Source organism: Impatiens glandulifera, chromosome 1 (assembly GCF_907164915.1).
Source record: "Impatiens glandulifera chromosome 1, dImpGla2.1, whole genome shotgun sequence".
Taxonomy (NCBI): domain Eukaryota; kingdom Viridiplantae; phylum Streptophyta; class Magnoliopsida; order Ericales; family Balsaminaceae; genus Impatiens; species Impatiens glandulifera.
This window is the reverse complement of record NC_061862.1, coordinates 134,600,256-134,623,293: the sequence shown is the minus strand read 5'-3', so window position 1 is coordinate 134,623,293 and position 23,038 is coordinate 134,600,256. Positions and strand designations below refer to the sequence as shown.

The 23,038-nt window shown below is 31.8% G+C and overlaps 2 protein-coding genes across 5 annotated transcripts; both read right to left on the bottom strand.

Annotated features, from left to right (window-relative positions):
* Positions 1–779: 779 nt before the first annotated feature.
* Positions 780–11,565, bottom strand: LOC124919840 (protein RFT1 homolog). 4 transcript variants are annotated; one of them, XM_047460186.1, is made up of 16 exons: positions 11,392–11,565; positions 9,776–9,929; positions 9,590–9,669; positions 8,958–9,052; positions 8,167–8,324; positions 7,754–7,902; positions 7,252–7,370; positions 6,949–7,112; positions 6,712–6,786; positions 5,793–5,867; positions 4,095–4,232; positions 3,009–3,164; positions 2,188–2,240; positions 1,926–2,107; positions 1,739–1,832; positions 780–983 (listed from the first exon to the last, which is right to left on the bottom strand). In XM_047460186.1, exons 2-15 carry the CDS (start codon positions 9,831–9,833, stop codon positions 1,772–1,774), a joined length of 1,563 nt encoding a protein of 520 aa, XP_047316142.1. In that variant the 5' UTR covers positions 9,834–9,929; positions 11,392–11,565; the 3' UTR covers positions 780–983; positions 1,739–1,771. The 4 variants fall into 4 exon arrangements, with proteins under 4 accessions (XP_047316142.1, XP_047316146.1, XP_047316145.1 ...); XM_047460190.1 differs by having other exon boundaries at positions 5,793–5,864; XM_047460189.1 differs by having other exon boundaries at positions 9,776–9,922.
* A 1,550-nt stretch (positions 11,566–13,115) lies between these two features.
* On the bottom strand, positions 13,116–19,933 carry LOC124919839 (putative nitric oxide synthase). The gene is made up of 13 exons (XM_047460185.1): positions 19,416–19,933; positions 18,778–18,963; positions 18,615–18,701; positions 18,440–18,519; positions 18,248–18,329; positions 17,434–17,454; positions 17,253–17,298; positions 16,950–17,068; positions 15,532–15,645; positions 15,337–15,444; positions 15,139–15,228; positions 13,914–14,023; positions 13,116–13,673 (listed from the first exon to the last, which is right to left on the bottom strand). The coding sequence occupies exons 1-13, from the start codon at positions 19,863–19,865 to the stop codon at positions 13,415–13,417; spliced, it is 1,752 nt and encodes a 583-aa protein (XP_047316141.1). The 5' UTR covers positions 19,866–19,933; the 3' UTR covers positions 13,116–13,414.
* Between the last annotated feature and the right edge of the window lie 3,105 nt (positions 19,934–23,038).

Here is a 23,038-nt window from a genome sequence, read left to right as displayed (position 1 = left end):
GACCCTAAAAAGGGGCCTAAATGCATATGGTGTGTGTCACTAATTTAAATAGCGCTGGTGACCCTATTTTTTTTTAATGACAATTGTACCCTTGCGTAACGCAACTCCAGTTGCGTGACGCAATCGAATTTTTTTTTTTTTTTTCAATTTTTTTTTTGGCTCGCGGGTGCGTAACGCATCGGGGGTTGCGTTGCGTCACGCAACTCGGGGTGCGTGACGCGATTGCGTAACGCAACTGGGGTTGCGTGACGCAACTGGGGTTGCGTGACGCAACTGGGGTTGCGTGACGCAACTAGGCATTTTTGTCAAAAAATTTCATAATTAAAATTTTTTGAAAAATAAAAAATTGCGTCACGCAACCTGATGATGCGTGACGCAGTAGGGGCATTTTCGTCAAAAAAAAAAAAAAAAAAAAGGGGGTCACCAACGCTATTAAATTTAGTGGCCCACACCATATGCATTTAGGCCCCTTTTTAGAGCCATTTGCTCAAATTCCCCTCCTCAAGTGTATTTATTCCAATATTAATTAATACTATTTAATTAAAGGCCAAAATAAAATAAATGATATGAAAAAATTTGTTTTTAAATTCTTTGTTTCAAAAACTAAAATTTCAGTTTAATTGATCTCTGAATTCATCCTCACTTTTTGGAGAAGAGAAACATAATTGGTATAAAAATAATCTGATTTTGAAATGATCAAATTTGTATTAAATATATTTGTTACGAATACTACTATTCCTAAAAATACAAAACAATGGATGAACACAATACAAAGACTAGAAAAATATGTTATGGGGTTAATTAAGATGAAAAATAGTTAAAAGTACAAAATTGTAACAGGGGGAGAAGTTATGAATATAATTGTAAAAATATCACACCTATATATAATCAGATGTAACCTAATTCCAAAAGTCAAAATAAAATCTCCCTATTTCTCTCCAAATCCTACCATCTTCAACTTTCTTTTACAGATCTGGCAACATCTGCAACAATTCATTCTACCATAAATCATATTGAATTCTAGAAAAGTCATATGTTTACGATTTTTTTTTTCTTTAGAATATGTATATCATAATGGTAACTTTACGTTTTCGATTCCTATTAAAAATATCTTAAATTAAAATGAGACCATGACTCTTATCGTACTAGTTTCTTAAATTTAAAAAACAATAAATAAATAAATATATATATATATATATATATATATATATATATATATATATATATATATATATATATATATATATATATATATATATATATATATATATATATATATATATATATATATATATAAATAAACCATAACTAACTATACTTGTTTCATAACCAATGATATTATTAAACCATTCAAATAATTAACTAAAATAACAAAATAAGTTTATTCTTAATATTTTTTATAATTTTTCATAAAATATAAAACTATATAAAAATGTCTTTTCTCCATAAATTCAAATGACATATTAGAAAAAGACACAAAACAAAAATCCAATTATCTATAAAAAATAAATATATAAATAAAATCAACCCCTGTTGTCGTCGATAGGGGTTGATTTTATTTAAATAATGAGAATCGAGTTTAACCCATCTTTCTTTCTTATTTGAGAGAAGAACATTGTTTTGAAACTTTGTGCACTCTTGGAGTCTCTAAGTGAAACACACTTTTCAATCATCAATGGAAATACCATTCTCTCAGTTTCTAATTATAGTTAAGATTACTAACAATTGAGAATTTTACCTTTTTGAAAAAAGACAGCAATATCCTTTCTTCTCAGTCAGCATGATCTCGGAACCGTATAATTCTGTTAATGAAGGACCTTTCACCACGATATCTAATATAAAAAAAAATGCAAGTATATTAGCAATTATTTTGAAGGTGACCAACAATACATTGCCATGTAACAATAAAAACAATAGATACTTACATTACAACTGAAGATATAAAAAAGCAAATCATCCCAACAGATAGATGAATGGGAAAAGTTGTCCAGAAAACTTCACGGTTCAAAAATATCTTCTCGGAAAAGAGCGTGGTTATTCCAGAAATAGTTAGAACCATCCAACCTGATGGTAAGCAGCTGCGGAAAGAAAATACACCATCATAGTCCTGTAGAATGGTGCACAAAACTAATCAGCAAAAACAAAAAACAAAAATTATAGGGTTCTCTGTACTAATAGAAACAATACCTGGAAGTAGTTCTTGATGAATACAGATGAGTAAATAATCCTAAGTATCATGTCTTTATGAAAGTTAAGAAACCCACTAACATAAGAGAAATAGAAAGGTATTTTATATACTAATCTTTGTATCAAATGCCAGAAAAAACAAAGAGACTTAAATTACTTAAATTTTAATAAGTAGAATTTATTATAAAGTGGGTTGGACCATTAATTATCTCTTACAAAGCCAGTTTACGACCTATTCCAAATGAATTACTTAGGCCTTGTTTGATCTGGGTTATTTGAATAACCATGGGGTTATTTTCAAATAGGCCCGTTTGATGGAGGGTATAAATAACTGGATTATTCCACCCATGGGAACTCAAGAGGGTAAGAGTATTGAACTTAGACACTGAGGTCTTAATTTTGACTCCCACTAAAACTATCATGATTGAAGTGGGGGATCATAGCCTCCTACATGAAAAAAACCCTAATCTCAGAAAAAGAAAAAGAAAACAAAGGGAAAAGACACTAGGGCATAAGGAATTGTTTGATGAAGGGTATAAATATAATTAATAAATGGAGTTTAAGAAACAATGGAGGGCATAGGTATGATTTGATTGATAATTTAAATGATGTGATGGTAGTTTGAATAGTGGGTTTTTTCAATAGAATTTGTGATTGTGAATATTTATTTCCAAATATGCTCCTAATATCTAATAGTTGAAAATTTGACCACAAATTAACATTCGAAAAAAATGAAAACTAGCAAGCAATTGAGGAGAAATCAATAAGATCTATGAAAGTGCTAATTCTTGAAAAATAGATTAAGTGAAAGAGAAGGATACTCAGCGAATTTGCTATAACCAGTCCCACTGCACCAACAGATCTTATCAATAGAACGTTGAGTATCAAGTAAATGATAGAGAACACAAGCAAATAATCATTTGATCGTTTGAGTTGGTTCTCTGTGGCAACAGCATGCAAAAATGCTTCAGAAGTTCCTGTTCAAGATAAGAAACCTTAGAAACTGAATTGACCTTATAATATGTATTAACGACTATAAATATATAAATCTAAATCTTGTATTTTATAGGTATTTTCATAATAGTAAGAAAATCAAACATATTTGTCTTACATGCTCTATGTTGCTAGGATGATAGAATTCGGATATACCAGCAAACAAATGAATATTTGTTTGAAATGTTTATAGATGATGTTAAACATTTCCAAGAAGGCCCAATAGATATCATTTAAAACAGGATATCATAAGGTACATAGTGGACATCATCATTTAAATATATCCTCATTTGTTATTTGTTTTCCGTTGGTATTCTTCAATTGATTCGGCTTGCCAAAAATCACAATAATCTAAAAGATAACTTGTATCGTGATTTAGAAAAAAATAAATTATACCAAATGAAACAAAAGTTACACAACAAGGAAAATCATGATCTCGAGAGTAATTTTAATACCAAATGAAAAAAGAAAAGTTACACTATAATCTGAGCCATGATGAGGAAAAAATCTTATACTAGAAAAAAAAAATACCACTTTGAATTTTAACTTTGAGATTGTGACAACATACCACTTTTCAAATAGACTTAGTATCATAATCAAATCCAATCACATATGTTTATCCTCAATCATATTATAATATATTATATGCTAACATCCCAAAGAGGCCCCTGAACTTTCAAAAGATATTCAAACTAGGTTAAATGTAGAAAGATATATATAGCTTACTTTCAATATCATAACAAATAATCATGAATCAATCTTTTAATAATCTGAAGTACCTCCTTAAAAACCAATAAAAACATGAACCTGCCTCATCAGTGTATATCCAGGAGATCCACATTTATGCTTCCTTTATCAAGTATTTTGCTCAACTTATGAACAGGTCATTGACAGAGACAAAAACAACTTCTTACCATTCATGGCCAGGGAAATGATGTAAAAGCAATAATATCGGAGGGCAGTGGATGCTTCTCCATCACTCCAGTTTTGGCCATACAATAACCTAATGAGTGAGTAAGAATAGCTTGGGCCAAATGCCATTACCACAAGACCTGCAATGTAGGCTTGTATTAACAGTAGTAATAACCCAATAATTTGAATGCACAAATTGATCATCCGCACAAAAAAAGAAGTTAAGTATCAAAATGAATAAAAATAAAGAATTTGTAGGACTTCAATGTTTGACCTAATTAAAACTTTTTACATTTCTCTGCCGCCATAAGTTAAACCGTAATTCATTTTCTTACTTTCTCCCTTTCGTAAACATCCATTTTATAGATATTATGAAAAATGAATATGAGTTTCTATTTTTATTTATTTCAATATTAAATTTATATAAATATTATATATATAATTTGTGTATCATAAACGTATCGTATCTTATATTTTCAAATTTTGTCGTATCCCTGCATCCGTATTGTATTCAATACGATACCCGTATCCGTGCAACATATACAACTAATATAAGGAAGGTTTCAAGGCTCAACTGCTCCAACAGATAGTAACTCCAACTATTCAATCCAGTAGTATTGATTGGTTTTTTTGTATTTGGAGTGGATTTTAAGGAAGAGAAGTGTGTAAACATTTTGACCCAAAATACCCCTCCAACCCCCCAAATGATTTGTGAGGAGTATAGAACTTGGGAGCAAGATATTCAAGAACTGGAGAGAGATGAGACAGTTTAGAGAAAAGATGGACTGCTAAGATTGATAATGGAGAGCTAGACATTCAGGTATTTAATGCATAACCTTAACTACTTGCTCTCTCTCTCTTTATATGACATGGCAAAACTGCTTCCAAGTGGTTACAACACCTATATGAGTCTTTACAACTATTATTCTAACTATATCAATGGACAGTTTAATTAACTTTAACTGCTGATGGTTTGGCTTCTATCCTCTACTAATTACCTTAATCTTCTTATGCTATGCCTTCGCAGCTTTACTCTTGACAAATTGGGATACTCATTTTACAATAATGGCTCCATTTGGAATGGAGGGAGTAAAACTTTTCAATGATACGACATGTAGCTACTTATAGCATCCTAGTGTAAGTCCACTTAATATCATTCAACAAAAAAAGTACACTTACAAAAAGAAAGATGAACATAAAATATGGAAAGTAATATATTTAAGTCAGACAAAGTGCTTTTTTCAACACATAATTTACCAATTCTAGTAACTTTATCTCCATAATGCTAAATATAATGGTCTTTACAAAATAAAACCAAGACAACTAAAAAAAACTAGACAAAAACATTTAAGTTATTTTTTCTGGGGGTGGGGGGGAATGACAAAAACATTTAAGTTAGACTACTGTGTTGTGTGTGTTATCTCATAATGAGGTAGATTGACAGATGAAGCCATGGAACAGGGAAACCACAATAGAAATATCTGCATCTAGATCCTACAAGTTAAGAATCATTCCATCGCGTATTAGGAACGTAGTGTTTCTGAAACTGGCACCAAGCTACCCAAATTAATTTTAAGATCTCACAGTTGATTAGACTAATACCTCTAGTGCATAATAGTGAAACAAGAAGATCTCAACGTTGAACCTTGACATCTGAGCAACATAAATAATAGTTCATATCAAGTATAGTAAGTACATACCTATTAACAAAACTAACTTTAAAGCATCACTTAGGCTTCTGCTTAACTTCCTGATCTTCAGGGCATCTGTACCTGCTGTGGAAGATGAAGTCCACTAAACATCAAAAGAGCAGTCTTTGCATGCATTGATGCAGATGATATCGACATTTCAAGCAAAAAATGCACAACTGTAATCACCACAAAATATGAAAGGATACCCATTTAGTTGCAATGAAGTAAAAGATAGAACAACAATTATCATGCATGTTACTGGGTTATATAAAAAGTGAGAAGAACCCTTATCTAGTCATTATACTTGCAACAAACTTCACTTTTATATATCATAAAGGTGAATACACCACTTCGGTATTAGTAGCTATTATCCAAAACATATTAAGAAAGAGAACTCAGGGGAAAAACTAAAGTGCTTAAGTGAAAAGGAGAAACTTGCCCGAACAGTTCAAAGATGTGAACCTCATTATTTAGACTGGCAGAAAAGTAATTTTCCTTTCATTGATTGACATTAGTGGGGGCTGACAAGATGAATTCAGAGTAAAAAAAGAAAGATTTCATTTTCGGTAGCTGAAAATGACATACTCCAAGCATGAAAAGTTCTTTGTATAAAACAAAGTCCTTCACGAAGCCAGAAAAACATGGTGTCCTTTCACTCTTCACCTGCTTTTTAACAGGTTGGATAAACCAAATGTATAGGTTACAAAGGACTAGAAATTTAGACAACCTCTCAAGGATTTTTAATTAAGTACAATACACATACATTAGCAGTATGAAGATATGGCTGATATATAATCTGAAACAGGGAAAGAGGGGAACAAAGCAAGTGAAATGAAGTGCAGAAACTAGAAAAAAAACAACTAATTACTGATTATCAAGATGACAAATAATGACCGGAGTATGTACATAGAGCGCGTGAGAAATGAACCTGAAGCAGACCTTGCAAATGTAGCATACGAACTTTCTTCAAATGGAAGGAAAACCAACCTCACCACTAAGCTCCCTAAAAGTAGAATTGGAGCATGTTCTAAGTAGCATAAACTAACAAAAGGTAGAAAAAGAAAAAACATAATTGCGATCATAATATCTCAACTAAACGAAATTCAATTAATTACAATCATCATTATCACACAGATTTTGCAATTGTTATGGAACTAATGCTAACCTAATTTATCCACGAGTCCATATACGGCTTGATTATATGGTGTATCCAGCCACACAAGTACCATCTTTTCTCCTTCTTGAAGAACAAGTTTGCGCATTGATTGGAGAGTAAACAACATACACATGCCTGAGAGTTGCCTATCAAAGTCCAACATGTGCCTTGAGCTGCAAGAGTAAACAGGACACATGCTTTATTTCATTAGTGGGGCAAGTAAATGGGGAGTAAAGTTGACATTAAACATTGACATGATATGAAAAAAATTGTCCATTCATACCCAACCAATCTACATGAAAGAAACAATACCTGAAAGGAAAAAGACTATAGCTTTTAAACTGACGTGAGATAAGAAAGAAGCCCCAATAACAAAAGCATATGGAAGCTCCGTAAGCAGCTTGTGACACTGCAAATATCAAACCTTTGTCCTGCCAATACATTCACCACTAAGGTCACAAAATATCATTCACTGGTCTAATTAAAACATATAGAAAGGGAAGATGTAGAACAAAAATATTAACTTCTTTGTAAAAGGGGCTTTAGCAAAAAAAACGAGCAGTGTGAACCATGAAAAGAGCCTCCATGTAAAACACAATTTTCTTTTTACCAAATGTCTCATTACGCTTGACTAGGATACCACTATAATAATTTTTTTGTAGACCCAGGGAAGGAGAAACAAATTGGACAGGATATAGAAAATACACACAATTTGTGAAATGGATATACCAAGAGAAATAACCTAGATCACCACATAAAGGGAACTCAAATGGAACCAATAATCAACAATTAAAGTCATGATAAGATTATTTACCCAATTGTGTTGGACAATAAGGACATATGTCATTAAACATCGAGAGAATGTGGCTGCAGTTTCAACTACCAACCGCAACCTGAGGAGCATCATATTCTGAGAAAGAATATACAATGGCTCAGCCAAAAGTTCCATGATACATGCAACTCCTGCAAAATGAAGAAAAAGAAAAACATATAGACTTAACAAGAACCAAATTAGTTCAATGAACAATCAAATATGATACTAGACTAGATGTCGTGCTAGGAACATTCCCCTCCACCTCATATCCCCTCCCTCATCTCTCTTGATATTTACTACTACTATCAATCAGCATCTGCAACTGCTCCTCCAAATGTGTGTCCATCAAGTGTTTGGAAAAGACCTCATTTTTACTAGATTCATATGTTTAAAATGGAAAATGAAGATATTACCATTAATCAAGATGGCTTGAGCATAAGGTTCAGAATAACTTAGTTCCTGCCACCAGAGAACAAGTGTGCATCCAGCAAGTGTAATGACTATTCCCAGTGGAACACTAAACCAGGCTACCTTCAAGATCCCTGATGCATGTTCATCTTTCGAGGTATCACTGTTATAGCCAAAAGTTCAGTGACTTTGTTAAGAGAAAAGTTCTGTTGATAAACATGTTTGAGAAAATAATGAAGAACAAGTTAAAAGAATAAACAAGTATGAATCATAAACAAACAAAACAGATAATGTTGCACTCCTAATGCATCACACGACACAAAATGATTGCAGAATATCTGTAGACTGGTTGTTTAGGGATAATTATAAGTGTTTTCTCAATAAAAAAAATATATGCTTCGTACATGTATTCACCTCAATCTGATAGTTGAAATCATCTTAGTATTTCAAAGCTTGTACAAAGGAACTATTGGAATCAGCCTATCATTTCAAAATTTGACTTTCAATAAAGACCCATGTTAAACATCCATCAGAAGGTCAAACATGGGGTGATCAATTATACTTAACATACACTACTTTGTTTGTTTTTTGGAATTAAAACAAATAGCAGAGAAAATGCTAAAGAATTGTAATATGGAGTCTCAAACAATTACTGAAAAAGAAGACATGTAGAAGTTTACTGAGCAAAAGTAGAAGAAAATTTTTAATATTTGGAAGAATGAGAACAATAAGCATGCGTTGAGAATTTGAATAGATCATGAATCGATTGGGTAACAATATTAGCTTGAGGATTTACCGGTTGAGCTTTGCTCTCATACATGCTCTGCGGAAGCCCTCGCGACTAAGGAACAACACACAAGTGACAAAGAGATGAAACTGAACGGCATATATCTGCATTTCAAAGAACAAAGCAGAGTACTATTGGAGCATGGATGGGTGAGAATCAAATTGAGATCAGACTCATTCCCTATTTCTCTTTACATAGTGTAATAAATCAAACACATCACTTGAAGATCTCAAGGGTGTTTGACGAGGTAAAGGAAAAAAATTCTCATCTAAACATAAGTCCCATAATTTTCCAATCCAAGAACAAATTGTCTCCTAATTAAAAGGGTCAGTCATCCTAAAATTTGAATTCATTTCTTGTCGCAAATATTCACTTGGGGGTTCGCTACTACTAAAAAGGGATAAAGTCTAAAGGACAAAGGCCTCCTATTCTTTGTACAAAAATCAAAAGAGTTAAAGAAACAAGTATCAACATTTCTAGCTGATATACCACAAACTGTTTAATGAATAAACAATAGCATAACCACATCTCACATTTAACTTCCACCAAGTTTTGTTTCATTTATAAAGGCAGCCAATAAATTCTTAAATAAAGGAGAAGCACAGTTCATGATTCAGAAGAATATAAGAAAATAGAAATACCGCATAATCCTTTACGGTTAGGTTCCTGACCATCCATGAGTTGAATATGAATGGAATCCCTCTTGACAAGAACTGTGTAGCTGTTCTCCCATAAACATTGCATATATGCAACAAAGGTTGACTTAGAGCAAGAATAAATGAGACATGGGATTAAGAAGATGATAAAAAAAAATGCATTTGACAGACCAAATAAATACTTGAAGGTATTGGAAAGACTCGGAGAGTGATCAACACTGTCAGCCATCAGCAACACTTCCCACTAAATTCCTACCAACTTCAACTAAATTTAGTCAGAAACCACTTTCAACTCCCTGTTCCCACTGTTCCCATCACCTAGATGCTTCAAAAACAAATAACGGTGAAACATACATTAGGGTGATTGTATAGTGGCATGTGATTTTATTAAAATCTCTAAACCAGCTGAGCAAGGAAAGTACAAACACGAAATCTCATTGATTGAAGCATTTTATCAAACATGTGAATGGAACAGAAAGTAACAACTAATCAAACTGATAGTCGACCAAATTGAAAGAAACATAAGCCAATCTCAACTTAAAACCAAAACGTTAAAGCTAGATCGAATTGTTCTTAAACAACCGTTACAATCGACCAACCAAATTTGCTTAAGATATGCTCATTATGTAACAAGAAAAGTACTTATTCACCATTAGAATGTGGGTACTGGGTAGTGATGCAACTGAAACGGAAGTTGCTACAGGAATGTATGGAAGACAAACAGGAAGCTACAGTTTCCGATGGAAGAGAATCTGCTACTTGGAAGAAAAGCAGAAATTAAACAACAGATTGGAATTCATCACAATAGCAAGATTATCTAGGACAGCAACTCTGGAGATGGAATCGATCTTCCTGCTATCGTGGTTAGGAGAACTTCTTGTTTGTTGCTCTCAGAAGATCAGAAGAACCTAGGAAGTCTCAATTGAAGATCTCATAGAGTAGGTGAGAATATATGAATTGCTTCTTAATTATCCAGTATCTGTCTGGATCAATTGGGTGTGTTTGTGGCTTACATCCTAAACACAATTTTATTCAGATCAAATTTTGAAGATAGATGTTGATGTGAACTAAAATAATAAAACACTTAATGTGTCAATGAACCCTCCAGAGGAGGAGAATTTTTAGGCTTGATGGTTGAGTTGTTCAATTAACAACGCGAAAGATAGAGCTAACCCAATAACTGAAATAAAAATTGCCCACAAAATCTTTTGATAAATTCATAGTCTAACTCTCCTTTTATTTTCATCTTGCATGTAATGTAAGAATGTACATTTCTTAATAATTCATCAATGGCAGATTTTTCTTTTCTATTGTAGGATATTCATAAGAGAAAGATGTGTAACACCAAATTAGAGATTCTTGTAAGGAGAAATATCCCATCATGAGAAGTTTTTTTGTGAGATTTTTATACACAATAAGTGCACTAGGCGCTCGTTTGATTCAATTCACTAATTCTAATCTTAATCAAGCTCATTTAGCCTATAAAAAGCCACATTGAAACCAAACAATTGGAATTCGTTACAAGAATTAGAATCCTTTAATAAGATTTCATATTGGTGTTACTCCCTTTGAGCAAATTATGCATCCGATTGTTTGTTTTCTTGCGAGGATATGAGTTAAAAATGGATTGATGAATCATCCATAAGCAGTATGCTAACATCAACAACCTCATTACATTAAGGGCTCGTTTGAAGAATGGGGTTTTTCTGGGTTTTTAATAAAAACCCTTGTTTGTTTGATAAAAATTAGGAAAAAAATTGATTTTTAAATTTTGAAGACCAAATTACCCTGGACCGTTGTCGTTTTTCTTCCTCTTCCTCCGATGTCACGCTATCTGCATTTGCAATCAGATCCTTCTTGCTAGCGTTCCCTCTGTAATTTGCGGCGCTCGCGGCTGTTCCGTAGTAGATCTGGGAGCAGCGGGGTATTGAAGATGCGGCGCCGGCGAGGAGGACAGTAGAAAATGATGGCCGGTGGTGGGCGTGTTTTATTTATTTAATTTATATATATATTAAATTTAATTAGAAGATAATTTTATATTTTAAATTGATTAATTAGATTATTCATAATATGATTAGGGAAATTTGACGAAATGACCCTAAAAAGTATTTTAAATGCTTTGTGACCGGCGCATAAAATTATTTGCGCGGATAACCACTTTAAAATATTTTAACGAAATTATCCCATCACGTAACGCGAAGGCATGATCGTCTCGTAATGAAAAAATTTGTGAAAATGGGGAAGAAGACAAAACAATGAGGATAGAGAGAGAAAAGGGGGAAGAAGACAAAGCAGTGAGGAGAGGAGAGAGACGCTAAGGGGCAAGATTGTCTCGCGACGACATTGAAGTAATGCAATTATAGACAGGGTAATTTTGTCAAAATATTTTGAAGTGGTCAGCAGCGTAATTAAGGACATTTTTAGGGACAAAGCAGTGAGGAGAGGAGAGAGACGTTAAGGGGTAAGATCGTCTCGCGACGGCACCATTGAAGTAATGCAATTATAGACGGGGTAATTTCGTCAGAATATTTTGAAGTGATCAACAGCGTAATTAAGGACATTTTTAGGGTTATTTCGTCAAATTTCCCTAATTTTGATATTTTAAATTGATTGATTAAATTATTAATAAGATGTCTCGTTTAGGGATAAAAACTATAGATCAAAAGAGGCCTTCAAAAAAAATAATCCAAGAAAAGCTTTAAATTTATAATCGCTCTGCTCTCCATAGTTGATGTAGTAGTCCTCAACCAACGACAATACAAACCCTCAATATTTTTGTGGACATTAGAGATGTATTAAGTTATTTTGTTTATAGTTTGAATATATATATATATATATAAAAATAATAAATAGTTTACATGAGCAAAAGAAACAGTTAATCGAGGATATATTTTATTTTAATAATTAATAATAAATAAATAAACAAGTAAGCAAAGACTTGGACTTTAATAGCAACAACCTTTTCTATATTCATACTTGTTCATTACATAAATTATAATTATTATTTTTTGCAAACTTTTGAATAACATTGTGGAATACCCATCCCAAAAGGGAGAGGGTTAGTGAAAATAAATGCAATAGGATGTTAATCCAATGCAAATAGTGACGTAGGTTTCTCTAATCGACGATGTAGGGTTGTTGTGAGATCCTACTGGTTCAATTTGAAAAAATTGATTCACAAAAGAAAAGTAAACAATGTGCATAATAATAAGTATAGAAACTAATGATTTTTTTTTTTCTTGAATTGAAACTAAGCCATTGTGGTAAAGGGTTTTGGAGGAGAAAGAATAATGGATTTCATATAATAACATTTCATAATATATTATAATATTGTTTCATCAAAAGCTACCTAGTTACATATTATCATGCAATGACATCCCTCTACTCCTTTCAATGGAAATATGGAATCCCAATTATATATCTGTCTAACCTTAATGCAAAAGTCCTAGTTGTGACGGCATGTGAAAATTGTGGGTTCTTCAAATTCAAGCTCATTAACCATGGAGTTTCATTAGAGACCGTGATCAGATTGAAAACCAAAGTCATGAGCTTTTTCATGAGCTTCTAAAACAGGAGAAAGATATGGTAATTTTATGCCCTAATATTTGGATATGACTAATTATATGTACATACCTTTATGCTCAAAAATGACTTGTACCAATTTTAGTTGAGAGTGAAAAATATTGACATGTTGGAACAACATGGCACAAATTTTGACCTAAACAAACCCATGAGTGGAAAATTACAAGCCAACTATAGCACATTTAGGCCGATTTAGAAACACTTTTTTGGTCTGGATTCATGATAATATTAGAAGTACCATTTTGGTCTTTCATCCACTTCCTTCTCCGTCAAATCCCTGTACTCGTACCATTCTGCTCCTGCCTTGCTAACCGGCAATGGAGGTCGAACGAATATCTCAACAGGCTTAGGTACATGGACCATTAACTGCAACTCTTCCTCTTCTTCTAAGAAGAATCTCTTTGCGGATGATTCCTCCATATTCTTACTACCATATGGTTCAACAGCAATCCATCCCAGGCCAGATATAGCTACATCACAAGCAGGCCTGCCATTAACCATGTAACTGTTTATCAATAAGCATAAAAACCAGGGAATTCCACCTCAATTTTATCTTTACGAGATAGAAAGATCACGATTCTCTTAAGAAAAACATGACCTTTTGAAATGGCAAAGCTGAATGTAAAAACGACCCCATTTGGAAACACTTTTATGGTCAAATATCTCATATTTGAAAACATTTTTTATCTGAATCCTAAGTTACATGCAAATTTAAGTGTGCTTTCACCTGGGAGCGTCTTCTAACTTTATTTTCAGCAACCGTTGTGCCTCAAGTCCTGTCCAGTTGACTCCTCTCTCTTTACTGGTTGGAGGAGTCAACAGAATTCCAAGTTGTTTCTGCAATCAGAAAAAAGTTTACATTATTATTCAATATATAAGGCTTATTTATCCGTGTAGCGTTTCATGAAAAATAATAAAATATCCATAGTATTTAACACTTTAAAATATTATAAGAATAAAGCAAGGTCTTGTGGACTCCATGACTCCAGGGATCAATGAAAAAGTGTCTTCATTTATTGAAAAAATAAGAATAAAGTAAGAAAATTTTGATATTTAGTTAATGATTTGACCGAAAAAAGTGATTGATAATGTATTGGTGATTTATTTTGATTAAAATCAAATAATCAAACAAGGCCTTATATAAACACAAATAAAGAGTTTTATATTATGTATTTCTACATAAGATCCAAATTTTATATTTACCTTAAAATTTTCAATAACAAGTGCTTAAAAAATTATGAGCATATTTTATCTCATATATTATTAGAAAGAAAAAGAACATAATAAATATATTTTAAATTTCAAGAAGAATGTCAATACCCAAAGTATTGTTCTTGATTACAATGATAAAACTGTAGACAATGTATAGATGGTCCATATCAGCCTAGAGATCTAGAATTTGTAGAAGAAAGGAAGAATGACCAAAACGTTTAGAGAAGATAAACTATGTTCATACTATTTCATTCATTACTCCAAATATTACGAACTCTACTATTTATAAGCTAGTAGTAACCTGCTAATTACCAAACCACCCTTATACTACTACAAATTGCAATACTATCACACTAATATATCCTCTCTATTTATTTTTCCTTTTTTTACCAGGATTTATTCCGAGGAAGCTAACACAACATCCCCGCCATGACTGCACTCTTCAAGTAAATCGAACATCAGACCTCACTCTGAAGTTCAAGACTCTTTTAACTTGAGCTACCATGGGTGGGTTATTTATTAATATATCATACTATTACCATTACAGTAGGATATCAATATACCATGTGAAAACAAACAAATGTATGACTGAATTACTAATCCGCTAGCTCTTATCAGAGGACAAGTTATTAACCTTTATCTAATAACTAATCCAATCCGACAAACAAACATCACCATAGGAAATTTATGTATGCATTAGTTACCGTCGATTCTTAAAAATGGAATTCAATTCAATCTACCTCGTAAAACTCATCAGCTTTAGCTGTAGGCACCATATGAATTTGCAATGCCTTAGGTCCATAGAATGTCAAAGTAGTCTGAGGAAGGGCCTGAAACAGCAATTTTAAGCCACAGAAAAAAAGAGATTTAAGAAATATATCAAATCCTGATTTTTTTATGAAATCATCTAATGGAAGAAGTCTGAAATAAGAACACACTTTAATGATGTCAATTCTGACGAGACCTCCCCAAAATATTGAAAACCCATTTAGTCCATTGGATACGACATCTGCATCTTTCACTTCATCCAGTGCTACACGGGGATTCTATTTTTTACACAGTAAATATGTAAGTTATTTGAGAAATACAGACCAGTTATGATGAAAATGGCTGATGTTGGAGAGAAGACATACTGGAAATGACTGACCCCTAAGCCGGCTCTGTGGCGCAAGGGTGGGTAGATCTTCCGAATGGACAACAGCAGCTTGTCTATGATGAAGATGAACACCTGGTGTGTCGTATAGTTTCTACAATTTTATAATGACAAGAAAGGTTAAATACTAGCTGAAGAAGAAGAAATTCCTTTATTTCTAAAGGAATAAAACTTTTATTTTAAACAGTTGGATTTCCATTAAAAAAATGATGATATGAAGGTCATATGCATCCAGATGTACAATAATAAACAAAACATGAAGAAAGAACCAAAGGAAAACATAAAGATCGATATAAATTTTTTGAACCGATGCTTGAAGTTTGATGGCGTTTTTATGCGGGTCCAGACTACCCAACGTTCAACACTAATACATGATTTGAATATTCCTTGTCCACATCAACCAAACCCAAAATGCAAAACAGGTTGTTCTCAATATTCGCTCATTTCGAGAATTACCAATGGCAACCTATCATAGGAAATTCCTAATATCGGCAAAATCCAAAGAAACTAGTGAATTCTCTGCTGCTCAGTTCCAGATTTGGATCGAAAAATCACACTTGAAAAAGAGGTGTTCAATTTTTTTCTTCATAGTTTAATTTCTAAAAGAATAAGATATAATACAGTCTCTATTTATACAATTTACATCTTGAGCTTGTTTGATCTGGGTTATTTGAGGGGTTTTAATGGGATTTTACAAAAATAAAAACTTGTTTGATGAAAACTAGATTATTTGAGTTTTTTATTGGTTGCATTACTAAAATGTTCGTTTGTATTTAAAATGAAGTAAGGGTATTTTAGTATTTTGGTTGGTGAATAAATGATTTGATTTGATGGTTGAAAAGAAAGATGATGGGATATAAGGGTTTTGGATACAATCCCCAAATAACCTATATGAAATAGTTACAGTTACAAGAAATAGTATCTAGCCAAATATGTTACTCAAGTATTCCTACTTTGATCTGCAATATTCTTTGACAGATTTTCCCTATATATTTAGGCCGTGTTTGTTGAAGGGTTATTTGGATTTAATCCAAATAACCGCTTATTTTATCACCAATCCCATCATCATTCAAATCATGAACTAAAATACCCTTTATTTTAAATAACATTTTAAAATATTACATTGATACAAAAGATATTTTAATCATTTAACCCAAATAATCCCCTTTTAAATCAAACAAAATTATTTTCAAATAACCCAAATTATTCTTAAGTAGCCGTACATCAAACAAGCTCCTCTTAACTGTAGTATCAAAGGAAACAGACATGGGATCAAGGACAAGAAATAGATGCATCAATTGGGGTTCTTTAAACAAAAAGAAAGCAGGAAAGGAACCATAAATAAGATCTGACATATTGAAACTTTAGACCCTAAATTCGGAAGAAAAATAGTCATACCCCTCCACCGAAGAAAGCATCGATTTGGATAGGACCTAATGTAGTCCCAGGTACAGCAGATTGAATTGGTTTGTATCTCCTCGCTGCAGCAGCAACTGGATCCTTATATGACATAATCTCTAGTTTTTCAAATCACCATAAATATGCTCAATCAGATAACCAATTAGCTTTACAACATCAAACAAGATTCAAAGTTATGCTAACGAGAACTACAGGTGAGAAAGGGACTACACCGCTTTGTTCGTTAATCAATGGAACTGTTCTTTTACAAACATAAACATAAAAAATAAACATTTCACTTACTTAGTGCTGCATTAATGAAAGCAGATTTTCCCACATTGGCTGAACCCTGCTCCATAACAATGTTTGGAATACGAAGAAATGTCAAAAGAAGAATCATGGTAAATCTGATGTTTAAACAATAAATATAATTAATTAATACTGCATAGCAAAGAAATTCATATTTCAAATCAGGCTTACGAACCAGAATGTACACATCTCGACCCTGCAAACAGAATGACATATCATGAGATTGTGTTAAAGAAAGAAAATACAAAAAATATTAACAGGGAAAATGTTAAAAACATCTTAGGGGGAAAGTACTTAGTGATACTTAGCAAGAAAATCAAGGCCCCCGAAGGTGTATTAAGAGAGAAAACGCAACTACACAAATTCATATTGTAAGGAAAACTCGTGTGTGCGCGTTTGACCGGAAAAAATAAATAGTCCATGTTCAATATTGAACTTCAAGTGTTGAATTAGTTAAGTGTCCAAAAAATAAATGTTGAATAAAGCAAATGAAAATATCTGAATTTTAAGTAGTTTACATGTAAGTTGATTTGATAAAATATGGAACTAATGTACGGAAAATACTTTAAAGACTATTTTACCCTTTAGTGACATAATTTTATTAATTTTCAGTGTTAAAAGTTGTGTTTTGTACGCACTTACAATATTACCGAATTTAGTCATTCATAAATTACCGAATGAAGCTAGAACATTTTAGCAGTTCACGTGAATTTAAATAATGAAGTGATTTTAAATATCAGTTATGAAATGAACTTAAATTCAAATAAGCACTTAGTTATTTAGATTAGGTGATTTTAAATATCAGTTAACAAATGAACTTAAATTCAAATAAGCACTTACTTATTTAGATTAAGTGATAAGTTGTGTTATCACACACTGCCTTAAACTTTAAGTTAGAATTTAACATCGCAATGAGAAGTCGCCTACTTATGTTTTCAACCTATAAAATGTAGCAATATAAGGAAATCCATGAACAAAATGGAAGATACCTTTTTCTCCCTTTGAATTTCAGAAATAACACCAGAAATACCAACAAGAGATTTTGAACTTGTTAGATGCACACTCAAAACACTGCAAAAGATATCATATCATCACAGACTAAATGTAAGAGAAGTAAACAATAATAGATAATGCCACTTTTCTCATAAAAAAATAAAAGAAGAAGATAATGCAGTTTTTACTTGAGCTTTTTCTTCACGGTAGCATCCACAACCCAGTCACCAACACAATTAAAGTCAGTACCTTTTGGAAGGAGATCAACCTTGATAAATTCAAAGAAGAACATATAGCTTAAAGATACTACAAGAAAAAATACCTACAAAAGAATCTAGAAAACAGAGAATGCAAGTTTATCACCTTTGTAACAACTAGTATTATCGGATTTGCACCAGCAAGATCACGCACACGAGCCAAAAAACTTCCGTTGAAGTCTACTATGTCTACCTACATATTGAAAAAAGCCATCAGAAAGAGAGACACAGTAAGATTTTAGAAGAACTGAAATAAACAAGAACTCTACCAATTTAACAATTAGAGCTTTCTCGTGACGCAAATGGGATAGTTTCTCTCGTAATTCATCTGCAGTAATGAACTGTTTTCCTCCAGAATAACCTCCATTTCCACCTACAGCGGTAATCATGTGTCCATGAGAAAGTAACTGGCACCTTCCACATAAAACCGTCCTTAGTTGCCTATGTTTCTTTTTCTACATCAGAATACAAACATGACTTCACATTACTTACACCAAACAACAAGATGAATGTGATACGATGGGAAAAAATATTAGGGCAAGTGACAATTATTGATAGAGTAGTATAAATAGAATATTTGTTGTTAAGAATAGTTATGAAACAAAAATGAGTTGAATTCTCTTGTTAGAGATTCCCATTGTATTCACACTAGCGTTAAGGTTCTATCTCCCTCCATTAATTCTTCCCTTCTCATCTTAATATAATTCTTCGCTTCTCGTATCAATTATACTTTTCTCTATTCAACATTTATACATAATTCGAACAATCACAAACACTTTTGTGATTATGGATCTACAACTGTAAATTCAATGCGTAATCTCAGCATTAACCATTTCAGGTTACCGAGTTCAATGAATGAGCCTATCTACATATTCAATTTTGCAATTAACAACAAATTTACTCATACCAGTTCAAATGTAACTAGGTCTACATAACCAGGAGCGTCATTTTCCTCAGTCTGTAAAGGAGCTCCACATCCATAACAGCTAGAAATAGCTATGGAAGCTTTAAAAGGCTTACTAAGCTGTTTCTCACTCTTCTGCTGCTGTTTCTTCTTCTTCTTGGTCGTTGACAGAACAGCAGATGAAGCTGCGAGAACTTGTTGATAATCAAGGAAGATATCTCCTCTGGTTGGAGTAGCGGCGCCGGTTCCTTCTGAATTATGTATAGATAACGGTTGACGAGGTTCAGGGTTTCTATTACTGAATGATTCTGATATGGATGATTTACAAATGATGAGAGTGGATTTGGAAGGATGGAGTTTGAGGAAGGTTCGATTGAGGCTTGTTAGATGATGAGATAGTGTGAATGGAGTGAGAGAAGATAGAGAGAGAGAGCAGTTACTCTTCGATGGCATTTCGGCGTTCGACTGGAATTGGAGCCGGAGAGGCTGCCTGCAACTCTTTTGGAAATTGGGAATGAAGAAGATTTATTGGTGAATATATTAAGCATATGATAATAATTTTTTTTTGTTATTTTAAAATTTTATTATTATTTTAAATAAAACATTATCTCATACAAAATTAATTTATAAATTTGTAAAAAATTGTTTTTGTTAGAGAGACTTCAAAAATCTAAAACGACAAGGAATGAAGTAAAGTGGTCGAACAACCAATCATACTATATTTCTATTAAATATGTTAAGTGACATATAAATTATTATTCACATAGTGTCAGTAAATAACGAGCTCGAATAAAAAAATTCATATACAAACATGATATTAAAAAGAAAACTTGTGAAAATATACTTATAAGGTCTCCAATTTAAAAAATCAATTTTAATGTTAAACCCTAAACCCTAAATTCGATAACTTAATCTCATTTAAGGAGAGAACGAACGTGAACTCAAGAAATGATTATTAATACAAACATAAGGTATGAACAATAAACGACTTACCAATACTTAAAATATTATTGAAACTAAAAATTGGAGAATACAAATTTTATTTGTCTATAAACAAAATACTACTCAAAACAAAAACACAATACTGACTCATATTTAATTTGTAAAAATAAATAAGAATCACATTTTAAACATTTTAAATCGATGCTAAAAGTTTATTAATTAGTGTTTATTGATAAATGGATCAATTATTATTTGGGGGCCCCGGTTTTGGAATACTGTCGAAGTTTCACTCAGTTTATATTAATTTTTTAATTAATAAAATATAACAAGTTAAAAGTCCATTGACAAAGTAACAAAAAGTGCCAAATTCAAATCCAACCGGTTGAACGCAATTTGATTCAACCGCGTATTTTAAACCTTAGTTGTAACATGATATCGTGAAACGTTTTAATTGATTTAGAATCTGACTTTGATACTTAACCTTTCAAACCGGTTAAAATCCAGTCCAACCGAACTTTTCGTCTAGAAATATGACCTGAAAAATTCTTTACATGACTCTTTTCTCTCTTTCCGGCCCTGAGAAGTAGGAAGCAAGTTTTTTTCGAGATAGGTTTCTCTTTTGCAAATATTCTTTCGGGTGCTATTAATATGCAGATATAACGAGTCCAATTTATCACACTTTTCGCAAGGAAGTCTTGTTGGCCGTCACTTGTGTGCAGATTTTTCGAAATTGTCTCTCTTTTTGTATACACATATTGCTTTCAATCTAGTTTCAGTGAATTTGTCCATGATTGAACTTGCCTACAAATTATTGGATTAATATTTTGATTGCACATAATATATTTTATGTGATGAATATAGTTACCGAGAAATGCGATTCATTTATCTATTTTCGTGTGTATAATCAGTTTACATCCTTTGGCATTTATGTGTGTATGCAACTGTTTTCTTCTTTTTCTTCATATTCTCTTTTAACATTTTTTAGTAAGGATAGCAGAAATGTAATCTAAAGTTGAATTTAGTATTCGTGGTCAACATAAATGCTTATTTATATGACTAATATCTGTATTGTGAAAAACTAACAACTATTAGTTTTATGAAGTTGTTCTTGTGAAACAATGAAAATATATTTTAAACAAGTTAATGATCTCAAGTTGAAAATATGTTTAATTAAAACATTTTAAAATTATTTTACATGTTATTGCTCGACAAATATTTAAAATTTGAATAGCATCACATTGGGTTGTATGTAAAAAAAATTCACCTATGGTTACAAATGTTGCTTCTTCAGCTTTACAATGAATGCCTATTGAGAAGAAAATTAAAATGTTTGTGACTAAAAATGTCCAATGTGTCCTGTCACAGAAAGCTTGATGTGACTAAATAATTAGTCACATCAAGCTTTCCTGTGAGAGGGCACATAAATCCCATGAAAAAGAACCTATCATGATTATCTTAATAGTTACATGGTTGAGATTTGAGATCGAACAATTTTAATATCCTTATAGTTCAATCTCAAATAATAAAGAAAATACTAAGTTGGTTTGAGTTGAGTTTTATTTGAGCTAATGTGACTGTGGTTCCGTTTGTATAGCATTAGAAATTAAGTTAAATATTTTATGTTACTATGGAAATTTTGTTGCATTTACAACCAATTGGATTTTACATTATGAAGTTCATATGTTTATTATAAATCATAATTCTATTTTTCAGTTATATTTGTTGGTCTTTCAATAAAACAGTTTTCATTAGTATTTATTTTTCAACAATGCTTTATGTTGGTGGAATGGAGTGATATAATGAAGAATGACTAGTTTGAATACTTGAATATTGTGGTGGTTAGTTTTTATATTTGGAATGAAAATTTCAATGGTGACCAATGTTGTTATTATTGACTTATATTTAAGGATATTCGGTGTTATAGTTGGTTTGATATTTAAATGTGGGATGTTAAATTAATTGACTGAATTTAAGTGAGATTTTTGTTATACAATTTATGTACTAAATTAAAAAACTAAAATTTGGTCTGAGCGATTGAACCGGTTGGGACCGGAATTTGTCCAAAAAATCGAGTTGATTATTGGAACGGTTTTTAAAATTTGGATACAAACGAATAAATTAATTGAATTATGAGATTTTATTTTTGTATGTAATATTTGTTTTATAAGAGACTAAACGAATCTCATTTAAAACAATTTGAGCTCAACATTTAAACAAAAATAAGTGACATTTCTAAAAAAAAATTATATGATACTTGAAATTTAATTAAAAAGATTAAAAAGTTTATAACCAAATTTTCTTATAAAAAATGGAACACCAACACAAACTCAAAGTATTTTTTTTTTTTTTGCGATAAACTTTAAATTTAATTATTTTCTCTGGTTAATTATTGTGATATTTTTTATTGGTAAAAGAAAAAATAAATTTTAAGAGGATTGAAAATAGAGATTTAAAAATTCAAACAAAACTTAAAAAACAGTTTTTTTTTAAAACATCAACAAAGTATTTTCGGCTATGGTATTTTCAACACCTTAGCAGTTTATACCAGACCCTTTTTTTTTTTTATTAATGTAGTCTTGAAAACAATTGAGATTTGAACATTTTATTTAAATAAAGAACATTATTTTGAGAATTAAAATCCATTAATTGAAGTGTTTGTTAAATGATAGTATAATGAACCTTTT

Excerpts from the sequence above, each read along its gene's own strand:
- LOC124919840 (XM_047460186.1), bottom strand. The coding sequence starts at position 9,833 with ATGGCTGACAGTGTTGATCACTCTCCGAGTCTTTCCAATACCTTCAAG. Across the intron at positions 9,670-9,775 it reads TACCTTCAAGTATTTATTTG|CTACACAGTTCTTGTCAAGA; the intron begins GTCTGTCAAATG and ends ATGGGAGAACAG. Across the intron at positions 8,325-8,957 it reads ATGAGAGCAAAGCTCAACCG|TGATACCTCGAAAGATGAAC; the intron begins GTAAATCCTCAA and ends TGGCTATAACAG.
- LOC124919839 (XM_047460185.1), bottom strand. The coding sequence starts at position 19,865 with ATGCCATCGAAGAGTAACTGCTCTCTCTCTCTATCTTCTCTCACTCCA. Across the intron at positions 18,520-18,614 it reads TAATACTAGTTGTTACAAAG|GTTGATCTCCTTCCAAAAGG; the intron begins GTGATAAACTTG and ends GAATTTATCAAG. Across the intron at positions 17,455-18,247 it reads AAATTCAAAGGGAGAAAAAG|GGTCGAGATGTGTACATTCT; the intron begins GTATCTTCCATT and ends TTCTGTTTGCAG.